Source organism: Podarcis bocagei, assembly GCF_964188305.1.
Source record: "Podarcis bocagei genome assembly, chromosome: 10".
NCBI classification, from domain to species: Eukaryota; Metazoa; Chordata; class Lepidosauria; order Squamata; family Lacertidae; genus Podarcis; species Podarcis bocagei.
Window position 1 is genome coordinate 68,644,771 of NC_138135.1, and position 14,486 is coordinate 68,659,256.

A 14,486-nucleotide genomic window follows, 5' to 3' on the forward strand; every position below is an offset into this window, starting at 1 on the left:
TCTCAAGGGCAGCCCCACGTAGAGCGAGTTACAATAATCCAGTCTGGAGGTGACCGTCGCGTGGATCACAGTGGCTAGGTCAGGGCGAGAGAGGTAAGGAGCCAACTGCTTAGCTTGGCGGAGATGGAAAAATGCCGCCTTTGTTATAGCTGCAATCTGCGCCTCCATGGAAAGGGAGGTGTCGAAGATTACACCCAAACTCTTAACGGATGGTGCTGGCACTAATTGCGCCCCCGCAAGAGATGGGAGTTTTAAAGTACAGACACAGACATACTAGAAGAGGTTACTCATAACCCCTGTTGCTCTAGCATCATAAAACCTTTTTTTTTTACAATGCAGAAACACTTATTGCTCTGCCTTCTCTTGCCTCTGGCCCCGTAACCTTTCTTCTAGAGCAATTCAGTCTCTAGGTAACAAGAGCGAATCAGGTGCCAACAGCTATAAACGTGCTATAAAAAGCATTCTGATTCCTGCACATCCAAACCTTGTCGAAGATACAAGTCAACACACTGTCTCCTGTCTGACCTCACTTGCCAGTTAGTTTGCAGCCCTATTCCAAAGGACAAATATGCACAGCCAGTTGGCCTTGTGGACAACCGGTATTTGAAAATGTGCAGTGTTTTTAACTTGGATAGCTTGCTAACGAAAGAACGTGTCATAAATTTGTGCCATGGTTTATTATTGCACACGTAAGAGAACCGGCAATGCCGTAAGACACCTTTAGAAATCCAAATCGTGGCCAAATCGTCATGTTTGTGGCTCCCATCCCACTGTCTCTGTGCTAAATGTTTGTGTTTTTAAGGGGATGACAAAGGAGAATGGAAGGTCATCAGAGGAAAGTTTCTGGCCATCAACACCGCAAATATCAGTTGCGCCTGCCCACGGAGCCCGAAAGGCCTTGCCCCAGCTGCTCACTTGGCAGACGGCTCTGCAGACCTCATTCTGGTTCGCAAATGCTCCCGATTCAATTTCCTAAGGTATCTCATCAGGCACACGAACCGGGATGACCAGGTATGTATCTGCTGTGGCGGATTGAAAGGGCTGAAACATGGGGTGATGTTTAATGCCGATCTGTGCTCCACAAATGTAAATTGGGCATAATTTGAAAGAAGCTCCAATAGCAGCCTACCAGTTGTTGTCTTTTGGGGGGGTGGGGGAGAGGGAGGAGAAACACCAAGGATTTGGATTGGCTATGGCGTTAAAACCCTTTCCGGCAAAAGTGGAGTTGCCAGCTGCTCGCCTGAATTGGATTTCTGCGCTGCTAATTGGTCTCTGGCAAGGGGGAAAGTTTGGCAGGTGGAAGTTCTTGTAATGCGTTAGGAATCTCAAAAGTAGTGACTGGGGGAGCCAAGCGCTTTATCGATACTGTCCGCGCTATTGCAGAAGCTGGCCAGAGGAGAGAGCTGGCCAGATTTCCACTGCTGTATGAAATCTATCTTTCCCAGCAAGAAGCAAGCGGCCAAAGGGGTCACAGGTCCTACCTGGCTTTGCACAGCAGTGGTGAGGACGTTGTGGTCCTTTGTATGTTGTCGGATTCTTGGCCATGCTAGCTGGAGTCTTGATGGGAGTCAGAAGTCCAGCATCTGGCCCGAGCTGCTCATTTCTCAGGATCAGGCGCTTGAGTTTGCTGACCAGCTTGACTGCCCACCTGCTTGGCTCGCCTATCTTGGCTCAGATCCCTGTCTGGATAGTACATGTTTGCTGCAGCCTCCCAGCTCTGACAGTTCTTTTCTCCTTGCACTGATGCATATTGAACTACCTTGGGTTCCAGCCCCCTACAGCCGACAAATGAGTTTCAGAATCCACCACCCCCCCAAAAAATTACTATTATGTTTCCTCTTTTTAAAAGGCCAAATTCAAAACTGGTTAATAACATCGAAGGAAGACAGCTACTTACAAACAAGGCAGTTATTTTTTTCTCCATTGCTCTGTACTTTATGTATGATATATACTCCTTGGGGCAGGAGCCTTTTCTTGTTTTACTTAGCGTAAATCTGCAAAGTGCAAAGTGCCACAACCATTTATGGCACTCTATAAATAATTATTTCAGCTCCCAGCGCTCCACTAGGCTCCAATAAACAGAACTCCACGCCCCCACCCCCACCCAGAGCTGTACAATTGAAGGGGTGGGTCTATTGATTTGATTTTTATTTGATATATTATATTTTTACACTGCTTTTCGTTCAAGTGAATCCCAAAGCGGTTTACAGACAACAGATAACAATAACAGAAAATCACAGTTACAGATAGGTAGCCGTGTTGGTCTGCCATAGCCAAAATAAAAAAATTCCTTCCAGTAGCACCTTAAAGACCAACTAAGTTAGTTCTTGGTATGAGCTTTCATGTGCATGCACACTTCTTCAGATACACTGAAACAGAAGTTGCCAGATCCTTCTATATAGTGAGAAGGTGGGGAGGGGTGTTACTCAGAAGGGTGGTGGGAATGGGAGATTGGCAGATAGCTGAGATGAGCCTGTTGACGACTCTTAACGACTGCAATAGGTCTTACAGGAAAAGGCAAGGGGTGAGAAGGTGAAACATGAGAGAGACCTGGTCTGAACAGAGACATTGAATTCTTATCTCATTATACATGACTAAGCCATGTTTCACCTTCTCACCCCTTGCCTTTTCCTGTAAGACCTATTGCAGTCGTTAAGAGACGTCAACAGGCTCATCTCAGCTATCTGCCAATCTCCCATTCCCACCACCCTTCTGAGTAATACCCCTCCCCACCTTCTCACTATATAGAAGGATCTGGCAACTTCTGTTTCAGTGTATCTGAAGAAGTGTGCATGCACACGAAAGCTCATACCAAGAACTAACTTAGTTGGTCTTTAAGGTGCTACTGGAAGGAATTTTTTTATTTAGAAAATCACAGGTAAAGGTAAAGGATTCCTGGACTGTTAAGTCCACTGAATTTGACTACGGGGCTGTGGTGCTCATCTCACTTTCAGGCCAAGGGTTCCGGCGTTTGTCTGCAGCCAGATTTTCTGGGTCATGTGACCAGCATGACTAAACTGCTCTGGTGCAATGGGACACCGTGATGGAAGCCAGAGCACATGGAAACGCTGTTTATCTTCCCAAACATCACAAACGCTGTATAAATCACATAGAGCAATCAACAATTCACCAGAAAAACAATATATAAAACACTATTAACAAAGCAGCAACTAAAAAATATAAGCTGATCATCCCAATTGCAGCAAAAGTCATATATGATTCACAAACCAATACAGCATTTATAGGGACATGGGTGGCACTGTGGTCTAAACCACTGAGCCTCTTGGGCTTGCCAATCAGAAGGTCGGCAGTTCGAATCCCCGTGACGGAGTGAGCTCCCGTTGCTCTGTCCCAGCTCCTGCCAACCTATCAGTTCGAAAGCACACCAGTGCGAGCAGATAAATAGGTGGTGGGAAGGTAAATGGTGTTTCCGTGCGCTCTGGTTTCCGTCACGGTGTCCCGTTGCACCAGAGGATGTTTAGTCATGCTGGCCACATCACGCAGAAAACTCTCTGTGGACGAACGCCGGCTCCCTCGGCCTGAAAGCGAGATGAACGACACAACCCCATAATCCCTTTAACTGGACCTAACTGTCCAGGGGTCCTTTACCTTTTACCTTACAGCATTTACAATCTATGGAACAATATTTGTATGAAACAATAAACTAAGCCCTGCAAAGTTCCTTTCGCGCAGTCTCCACAGATAGACACAGACCTGATCCTCAGTGGCAGAGATCACCAAGGCTAGCGATCGAGTTACGATACGATACGATATCTTTATTGTCATTGTCCCATACAGAATAATGAAAAGATCTACATAAGACATTCAAAACCCCCTAAAAACTCTGAGACCCCATTTTAAAATACAATATACTCCCATAGAGACTCCTTATACTGTGTTTAAAACCAGAATTGCATTTGGGTAGAAACTGTTTCTCAGGCGGCTAGTCTTAGTCTTTATAACCCTGTACCTTCTTCCAGAAGGCAGAAGCTGAAAGAGATCATTTCCGGGGTGCGCACTATCCTGCACTATCTCTGCAGCTTTCTTATGACACCTGGAAGCATAGATTTGATCCAAGGTGGGAAGAGTGCACCCAATTATTCTCTCTGCAGTCTTCACAACCCTGGACAGCATTGTTTTTCCCCTGGTACCTGATCCAGTGGCGTCCCCGAATACACAGTTCTCATGGATTGGTTCTCCATAAGTGAGCAGCTGCCATTCATTCCTAGCGCGGAAAGCAGCAGACTGCATTTCGGAGATGGGCAGTGTGGAAGTGGGGGCACAACATCCCCACCAGCGGCGCAACCGCAACTTTCACCACGAAGTGGGTGGCAGCAACATCCCTTTTTAACTTTCTAAAGGCAGCTCCAGGACTGCAGGAAAGGAGGTGATATGTTCCTGCCCCACCGCCAGGTCCAAAGCTGGGTTAGAAACTTGGAGAAGGGAATGCCAGATGGGAGGAATAATAATAATATAATAATAATTTATTATTTATACCCCGCCCATCTGGGGGCTTCCCCAGCCACTCTGGGCGGCTTCCAACAAAATATTAAAATACTGTAATACATCAAACATTCAAAGCTTCCCTAAAGATCCCCTCAAATCCTTCTCAGAGTAGGTAGGTCATATTTGGCTTGGCAGTGAGGATAGCAGATCAGGAGCAAGCTTTGAAAAAATGTTATCTCAACCTGCCTAGCATCTCACCACGCTGAAAATGTTTCTATTCCATCAGTCACAATTAAGAACACATCTTTCCACCACAGTTTGCTGATTTCCGATGTTAACTTTTCCATATGGTTTTCTTTCTAATTGTATGGTTTTTACATACAATCCTGATATTCTTTTAAAATAAATGGTGGTATATGAATATTTTGTTATGAATAGATTTGATTCATTTCCTACATTATAGGTAAGAATGGGTGAAGGTGCATCTATTGAATATCAAGGAATAAAAGTTGACAGTGCCTCTTCCTGAGCTTGTCATAGGAGCCACTCAAACGCCATTCTAGGAAGTGACCGTTCCAAAAGTCTTGAGGAAACAGCCCTACATTTTGTAATGTGCATTCCATTTACTTTGCAGAGGGTCACTCTCTTTCCTGGATAGTGTGGGCATGTCTCAGTATTTCACACTCAGTTTTCCACCTGTAAAATGGGAATAATTCTGACCTGCCTTATGGGATTTTTAAAGGAGGACCCAGATCCAAGTTTGTTTGTAAATGGCTAGCCCCCCGCCATTGTTGACATCCAGCTGGTTCAACGTGGCCCAGGTGAACACTGAAGGATAATAATAATAATAATAATAATAATAATAATAATAATAATAATAATTTATTTCTCCCCACCCATCTGGCTGGGTTTCCCCAGCCACTCTGGGTGGCTTCCAACAAAAGATTAAAAATAGATTAAAAGATCAGTCATTCAAAACTTCCCTAAACAGGGCTGCCTTCAGATGTCTTCTAAATGTCAGATAGTTGTTTATTACCTTGACACCTGATGGGAGGGCGTTCCACAGTGCAGGTGCCACTACCGAGAAGGCCCTCTGCCTGGTTCCCTGTAACCTCACTTCTTGCAGTGAGGGAACTGCCAGAAGGCCCTCAGAGCTGGACCTCAGTGTCCGGGTTGCACGATAGGGGTGAGCAGAATTGTCACAATTTAGATGTGCCGAAGCCATTTGAAATCCGTGACCTGCATCTTTCTTTATACTGAACTCTGATGGACTACATGGAATTGGCGGAAATGACTGGCAGAATCCGAGACCAGGGAGAAGAGTCGGTGGAAGAAGATTGGAAGAAATTTAAAGATTATTTACAGAAATATTGCAAAATTAATGAATGTTAGAATGATGTCAGAATGAAGTTAAGTGGTTTAAGCAGCAATGTTATAAAGGTGTATGTAAAAATGGATTATTAACAGGTGAGAATCCAAAGTTATAATATATTAAGTTACAGGATTAAGATAAAAACAAAGAGGGAAAGAAATTGCTGAATTAAGTAACTGAATTGGAATACAAAAACTCTGGCTTGCTTTGAACTAACAGAAGCGGTTTGCTGAGTTTTGAATCAACAAATGCAACAGATTGCCTCTTCTCCCTTCTCTGCAGTTTGACTTCAGCTTTGTGGAGGTTTATCGGATCAAGAAGTTTCAGTTTACATCGAAACATTTAGAGGACGGTGACTGCGATGCCAAGAAAATGCAGAAGAATCGCTTTGGCCATTTCTGCAGAGACCACCCTGCTTGCTGTTGCCATCCTCCTAGCAGCACCTGGAACTGCGACGGAGAGACGCTGGATTGTTCAACAATTGAAGTCATGTGAGTATCTTCCTTTCCGGGGGAAAATGGATCTGTGCTTTTAAAGATGCAACAGTTTCACTTGTTCCTTAATTGATGGCAACTGCAAAAAAATGGTCTCCACAGCAGATAAAAATCTGTTATTTGGCGCACACACAAAGCCGTACACGGGAAGTCTTGAAAATGAAAGGTCATAACATGCTTGAATTTTCAGACCTGCCTCTGTGCTGAATAGCACCTTCCTGTGTTGGGGAGGAGAATAATAATAATAATAATAATAATAATAATAATAATAATAATAATAATAATAATAATAATAATTTATTATTTGTACCCCGCCCATCTGGCTGGGTTTCCCCAGCCACTCAGGGCGGCTTCTACAGAGACCAAAAATACACTAAAATGTCACACATTAAAAACTTCCCTGAACAGGGCTGCCTTAAGATGTCGTCTGAATGTCAGGTAGTTGTTTATTGTTTTGACATCTGATGGGAGGGCGTTCCACAGGGTGGGCGCCACTACCGAGAAGGCCCTCTGCTTGGTTCGCTGTAGCCTTGCTTCTCGCAATGGCCCTCAGCACTGGACCTCAGTGTCTGGGCAGAACGATGGGGGTGGAGACGCTCCTTCAGGTATACTGAACCGAGGCCATTTAGGGCTTTAAAGGCCAACACCAACACTTTGAATTGTGCTCGGAAACGTACTGGGAGTCAATGTAGGTCTTTCAAGACCGGTGTTATATGGTCTCAGCGGCTGCCCCCAGTCACCAGTCTAGCTGCTGCATTCTGGATTAGTTGTAGTTTCTGTGTCACCTTCAAAGGTAGCCCCACGTAGAGCGCATTGCAGTAGGAAGGCAGAGTTACAGTTCATTGGCACCTCAGTGAGGGAGGAGGAAGTTAAAGCCCACTTCTCACAGTCTTTATCCTAATTCAGAGGACCCAGCAGCTGCTTTTACAGTTTCAAAATGGTACATGCAACCCCTCGCTGCATGTTTAGCATCACACGTAGTTTGGCCCTATGTCTTGAGGAATATAAAGACTAGTTGAGTGGATGTTCAGTTAATGAGTCCTGATGTATGTTTGTGGGAACTGACCCCAAATTTGGCTGGACTGTGGCCAAAATGTTTTCTTTTCTTTCATAGTTCTGCAGAAATCTGTAAGCAGTTTGTAATTCCCAACCAAAAGGGAATCAGTGGAAGAAATGTAATGCAATATTCCACATTCCAAACTGAACAATACTCGAGTCGTACCTTGGTTCTCAGACAGAATCGTTTCCGGAAGTCCGTTTGACTTCTGAAAACATTTGAAAACCAAGGCACAGTTTCCTATTGGCTGCAGCACCTTCCTGCATTCAATCGGAAGCCATGTCGGACATTAGACTTCCAAAAAATGTTTGCAAACTGGAACGCTCACTTCCAGTTTTGTGGAGTTTGGGAGCCAAAATGTTCAAGTCACAAGGCGTTCGAGTACAACGGTACTAATAATAGCAACCATAATAATGCCACATTTTAAGTAACATAATTAAATATCTCTGAAAAAAATCCACAACAGCCCTGGTCATTTATTCCCTGCCTCTCATCTAGGGAACACAAGCTCTTCACCACCAATCTGACAAGGCAACCATGACTTTCTCTGGCTTTCTCTGGGGTGCCATTGTGAACAACCAGTTCTCCTGGAAGAGCAAAGGGGTTTGCTCCTCCTGATGACGGGCCTAGTTCACAATGAATACATCTGCATTTATTCCGCACTTTTCTTCCCTTTTGCAGGGTCCACTGCCAACTCATGAAACTGTTTGCAAGAGGAATAGAGAGGAACTCCACACTTGAAGCAATTCAGAGGCAGCTCTGCTGAGCAAGTTAACCGAAGCCCGTTCTCCATAAAACAAAACGAAGAGCAAGCAACGGAAGGCCACCGCCTGGACGAACAAGCGTCTCAGGCCCGTCAATAAACGTTTTAAAGCCGAAGACGTTTTTGTGGTAAAAGAATCCATTTTGGTAATATGCATTCTCTGCGAATGCCTTCGAAGATTTTAGACTTAATGCACGTCAGGCTACTGTTTTGTGAAGAAAGCGAGGCACATCACCTCAAGCAGAGGCGCCAACTTGCGCCCAAAATTGAGGGGGCCCAGTGTGCTTGTGACATCATGCATGCATGTGACATCGCACCGGCAGGAGGAGGTTGAGTGCGGAGCCCAACAGGGTGCAGCTTCAGTGACTGGCAGCTGCTCTGGAGCCGGCCACTGAAGGCATGCCACTCTCGGCTCCGTGCTCGACCCCACAGATATTTTTTGGGGGGTGAATAAACCTTGGCCCCACAGAGTTGGCACCAGGGACCTCAAACCAGCTTCCCCCGATTTGAAAACACAAGCCAAGGTTAAGCTGAGGTGCGTCCACTTCCGATAGCTGTTGTGCACATGCCGGCAGCTTCCTCGACTAGGACTCAAACCAGGAAATGAGCGCCCCAAACCCCTCTCTGGTCTGTACATTTGCAAATGTGACAGCAGGGACGAATGACCTCACTGCATTTTAAGCCGCTATGCGTACATAGACTTGAATATTTGATACAAAGCAGGGCGAGCCTAGCTTGTCAGAGGCCCCAGGGCAGGAGTCCTGCTAGAATAAAGTTACTCAACCCAAACAAAAAAGCAGCCGGTCCCTAGCAGAGCCCCTTGGCCAGCTTAGATCTCCGAGGCCTGGGGCAAGTGTATCTGGCTGGGGCCCCCTCTGTGTGGGCCTGGAGGGAGCAAATGGCTTGCATTTTCATGCTTTCTTCCTCCTGTGACTATGCTCCAATAACAGCTAGGCAGTAATTCAGCCTTATTAGCTTGCTGCCCCCTGGTACCACCACCACCACCACTCCAAAAATATCAGACTGCTAAGAGGCTGCTATCATGCATCTCCATACTGGCCAGAAAGGCATAGTCGTTTATTTTGTAGCCAGCATGAAAATACAGGATGCCAGCCACATAGCAGGCTAGTGTTAAAGTGGGAAAGGATCCTTCTAGGAAGTGGAAGACAGATGGAGTGATGCATCCTCCCCTCTGCCAGACCCCTGCATTTTCAAGCTAGCTATGTATGTAGGGACGCAGGTGGCGCTGTGGTCTAAACCACAGAGCCTAGGGCTTGCTGATCAGAAGGTCGGCAGTTTGAATCCCCGCCACGGGCTGAGCTCCCGTTGCTCAGTCCCTGCTCCTGCCAACCTAGCAGTTCGAAAGCACGTCAAAGTGCAAGTAGATAAATAGGTACCACTCCAGCGGGAAGGTAAACAGCATTTCTGTGCGCTGCTCTGGTTCACCAGAAGCAGCTTAGTCATGCTGGCCACATAACCCGGAAGCTGTACACCGGCTCCCTCGGCCAATAAAGTGAGATGAGCACCGCAACCCCAGAGTCGACCATGACTGGACCTAATGGTCAGGGGTCCCTTTACCTTTACCTTTATTTATGAAGCAATTTTCCTTCCCATGTACAGAAATCAAGTGGACCAGTAGAGGAGGAACTGTTCCTCCTGCAGCAAGCTAACTCACTTGCATGGAGTTCCTTGTTGCTTATGGCTGCCAGGCAATGGAGCGGGTTGGCTTAGCCAGCCACCATCGGCTCTCACCGGCTGCTGCCAGTTTAGTGAGCGCCCCCTTCTGCCTACAGCAGGACCCCCGTTAACAGCATCAGCAGGTCTTCCCAGGGGCACAGCCGAGCCCTTACGGACCAGCTCCAGGCTGGCATAGCAATCTGCCTGCCTCCAACCCAGCCCCATCAGGGCTGCAGATATGGCAGTGCCCCTGATGCTCCATAAAGTCCCACTGGGCTGCCAGCTGGGACTATTCCCTCCGTTGTTAAGTGCAAAGTTGGCCGGGATGTCGTTTTGCACCACTGGTGCCCTTGTGCAAATACCGTATTTTTCGCTCCATAGGGCACACCGGACCATAGGGCGTAACTAGCTTTTAGGGGGGAAATAAAGGGGGGAAATTATTTTTTTCCCCCAGCCCCAAAGAGCAAAGAAGCCAAGACAGCTAGTGGGATCCCGCTCGCTGTCTTGGCTTCGTTTTTAGCCGCGGGGCTGGGGTGGGGGAAGCCTGAGCTTCCCCTGACCCCAGCCCCCAGAACAGGTCCGGGAGCGGCGGCAAGGTTGTGTACAGCCTTGCTTCCTCTCCTAGAGCTTGTGGGGCTGGGGGTGCGCTCCGAAGGGTTGCGGATAACTGCCTGAAGCCCGGGGAGCGCAGCAGGAGTTGGCGCTGCACTCCTCAGGCTGCAGGCTGCTATCCGCAAGCCTTCAGAGCGCGGGGTGAACTGCCTGAAGTTTCAGCTGCCTGAAGCTTCAGTTGGCGCTTTCAGCGAAAGCAACGCGAAGCCTGGAGAGCGCGGAGGGAGCGCTCCCTCTGCGCTTCGGAGGCTTCCTGTTGCTATCGCTGAAGCCAAGGAGCCTGCATTTGCTCCATAGGACACGCACACATTTCCCCTTCATTTTTGGAGGGCAAAAGTGCACCCTATAGAGCAAAAAATACGATAATTTCCACCTTAGGAGCTGCTTGAAACCAAACGCTGTGCGTGTGTTCGAAACAACCAGCTGAATTACGATGGCTTTGTAGCTGGCGTGTTGATTTAAAGGCTCCCTTGTATCAAAGTTCTCAGGCCGTCACTCACTCCAGTTTTTCCCCTCCCCAAATTATAACTGAAACCCCTTTGTTTCGTGAGCGGAGCCACGCCTGCAACTTATCAATGCAATTCAAACACACAGGCCTGGCTTCAAAGCAATAGGGTGTTGCGTAGAACACCTTTGCGTACAAAAACATACTGTGATGCCCTTCTGTACATCTCTGGGAGGGAATAAAGGATTGTCTGAAAGGGTTGTAAGGCCAGACAGCTGTTCCGCAAGGCCTGGGAGATGCCGAAAAGAGACAAAGTGGAATTAACTGACACAAGACACCAGCAGATTGTCCGCTTGTAAAACGTGCTTTAAATGAAAACAAAATTGCTTGGGTCTTCATTTTCTTTCCATGAATGCAACAGAGTTCGTGCACACAGGACATGGTTTCCCTTTTCTCTGCAGTCCCTGGAGGCTGGGTCACCCTTGGGACTGGTAGAGGATTTGGTGTAGTGGACTGCAGGTGGAAGGGAGAGTTGGCAGAAATATCCCCCCCTCCTCCCCTTACAAGATCGGAGGAACAACTTAGGATCATGGCCAACGACTCCTTAGAATCATCAAATTCTAGAGTTGGAAAGGTTCATCTAGTCTGTTGCCTGCAGTGCAGAAATACGCAGCTGCCTCATATGGGGATCCAACCTGCAACCTTGGCATTGCCAGCACCACACTCTAACCAACTGAGCTATCCAGACTCCTTGGTTGAAGCCAGTTTGCACAATCAGAAGAATCAAGTGAAGTAATCATTCTTTGATGTGGCTTGATTTTTTTAAAAAAACTGCTTAGACCTATACTGAACCAAATTTGCTGGGTTTGTTTTTAATTGTTTGGCTTTTGGACTGGTTCTGTATTATTGTCAAAGCGCTTCGGTATCCTAGCCTACAGATACTTTAGAAATATCAACCATTTCAGATCGCTGGTAGGTTAGCAGGAGGTCTCCAGTGTCCCGTGGGGAAGGGGGACGTGTCTGCAGGCTCTTGTGCTAAGGTGGGTCTGCACGACTTGTGAACCTACCCAGCTGAACGCAACACGTCAGCCTTAGAATTGTAGAGTTGGAAGGGACCCAAGGCTCACCCAGCCCCAGCCCCTGCCATGCACGGATCCTGCCCACAGTCATTCCTGGGTGGCCTCATCCCACCAACCTTCTGGTTAACAAGCAGATGTGTTGACCCATCAAACGACTGGGAGTTCAGGGGAAACCATTGTGAGAAATCATCACTGTTCCAAAGAACAGGTAATGTAGAGCAGGGTTGCCACCTCCCGTGGGTCACGTTTGGAGCCCCTGCCAGGTGTCATTGGTGGCATCAGATGACTCAATCCTGCACCACACCTGATGCCATTTATTACGTAAATAAAGGGGAGGGTTAGCTGGACGTACCTTGGGCCAAAGCGGTCTTGCAGGTCAAACGGTATCAGGTCTGAAATGCTCCACAGGCTAGAGCATGGGTAGGCAAACTAAGGCCCGGGGGCTGGATCCGGCCCAATCGCCTTCTCAATCCGGCCCGCGGACGGCCCGGGAATCAGCGTGTTTTTACATGAGTAGAATGTGTCCTTTTATTTAAAATGCATCTCTGGGTTATTTGTGGGACATAGGAATTCTTCATTCCCTCCCCCCTTCAGAATATAGTCCGGCCCCCCACAAGGTCTGAGGGACAGTGGACCGGCCCCCTGCTGAAAATGTTTGCTGACCCCTAGGCTAGAGGATCCTCAGTGCTGGTGTCGAATAAACGCAGTGTTGCGCAAGTGACTGCTGAGAATTAGAAAACCCATCTCAGTCCCTGCAAGTTAGGCTAAAGATTCAACATTTTGAGAATCAAGCCTGTTGCTTCAAACTGCTGTATATCTGAGTAGCTTCATATGTTAACAAAAGCACAGTCCTCTTTTAATGGGGTGCATTCCATGTTAGGAAGAGAGCTTTGTACCTGTAGCTGGTGATCCTATGCATGTTTCCTTGGGAATAAGCCCCACTGAATATTTTGAGGGTCGCTGCCTAATACATGAGCAAAGACTGGGTTGTATCTGACTGTTTAAGATGGAGTTAAAAAACTAGAATGTTGCAACATGATCATTGTTGATGGGGGACGACGACTCCATGTTGGCTTGTGGGGTTTTGTTTTTTCTTTATATCAATCTTGCTGGTTTCAGGATTGAAAAGCAACGTTTTGTTCTTGAGTGATGGAAAGAAACTCTTCTCAAAATAAACAGCTACGTGGCAGACGTTGTGGTTGTTTTTCTGTTTGGTGTTCAAGTTTCTCTGTTAAGGTGATGGACAGCCTTTTCCCAGAATTCTCTCCCAGCTCAGTGATGTTGTTGCTGCTGTTATATTCCAGACCTTAAGAAAAAAAGGGGGGAGGGAACCAAACATTATAAAACAAATACTTACTACCATTCCAAAAATGAACACGAAAGCCAAATGACAGTGGAGACATACTTGATCAAAAGAAGCAGGAAAGAAAAGGAGATTGTATCACAAATAATTTATGTATTTCCATAAGTTAACGCAAAAAAACAGAGTGATATAGAAAATTAGGTTTAAGAGTTTCTAGCGTTTATCTGATATATTGATTCATAGAAAATTATTTCTCATATTGCTCTGGCATTATTATGTTGAGATTTGTTATTCAGTATTTTATGAACTTAAACAGCTCTTTGAGCATTTAGTGCACATTCCCATAACCTTTTATCATACATGATATTATGTATATACACCCTGTGTCAAACAGCTAAGACCTATTCCTTCATGGATGGGAATTTCCTTTTCCCAGTGTATAGCAATTAATATATGAGTTGCCACCAAATCATTTCTCAGTATCTTTGGGATTATTATTTTGCCCAGTCCGAAAGAGGGGGGGGGGGACCCAGAGGATCTAATTTTAATTTGGAAGTGTGGATTCCTCATTTATTTTATTGATTTAGATATTGTCCCAAAGTATATTTTTATATTTACATTCCCAACAAATGTGTCCAAAACTCTTGTCCACTGGAATGGTGTACTGTGACTGTTGCATTCTGCCCTACTTCAGATAGATACAGTGGTACCTCAGGTTACATACGCTTCAGGTTACACACGCTTCAGGTTACAGACTCCGCTAACCCAGAAATAGTGCTTCAGGTTAAGAACTTTGCTTCAGGATGAGAACAGGAATCGTGTTCTGGCGGTGCGGCAGCAGCAGGAGGCCCCATTAGCTAAAGTGGTGCTTCAGGTTAAGAACAGTTTCAGGTTATGTACGGACCTCCGGAACGAACTTAACCTGAGGTACCACTGTAGATAGATAGATAGATAGATGATAGATGATAGATAGATAGATAGATAGATAGATAGATAGATAGACAGACAGACAGACAGACAGACAGACAGACAGGCATGTATATGGTCAAATGTAGCTTTGGCAGATAGCATGTGACTCCTCTTTCCACACTGGGCTAGAGTACTGTAAATAAACAATCTTTAGTTAAATATCATGTGAAGTATACGACCCTCAGCCCATTTGCTAGTTTTCCCTGTTTATGTCTACTCAGTAACGAAAGTAAAGGTTTTAAGTATTGCCTAGGAGCTGAAAGGATTCA

At 46.2% G+C, this 14,486-nt stretch overlaps 1 protein-coding gene across 1 annotated transcript in view; it reads left to right on the top strand.

The window, feature by feature from the left end:
* The window catches only part of CERK (ceramide kinase), a 54,544-nt gene extending 41,408 nt beyond the window's left edge, over positions 1-13,136 (top strand). The window contains exons 11-13 of the mRNA XM_081211686.1: positions 803-1,011; positions 6,101-6,309; positions 8,051-13,136. Of these exons, the coding sequence (XP_081067812.1) occupies positions 803-1,011; positions 6,101-6,309; positions 8,051-8,135 (503 nt within the window). The 3' untranslated portion in view covers positions 8,136-13,136. The remainder of the gene's footprint in view (positions 1-802; positions 1,012-6,100; positions 6,310-8,050) is intronic.
* The last annotated feature ends 1,350 nt before the right edge of the window (positions 13,137-14,486 follow it).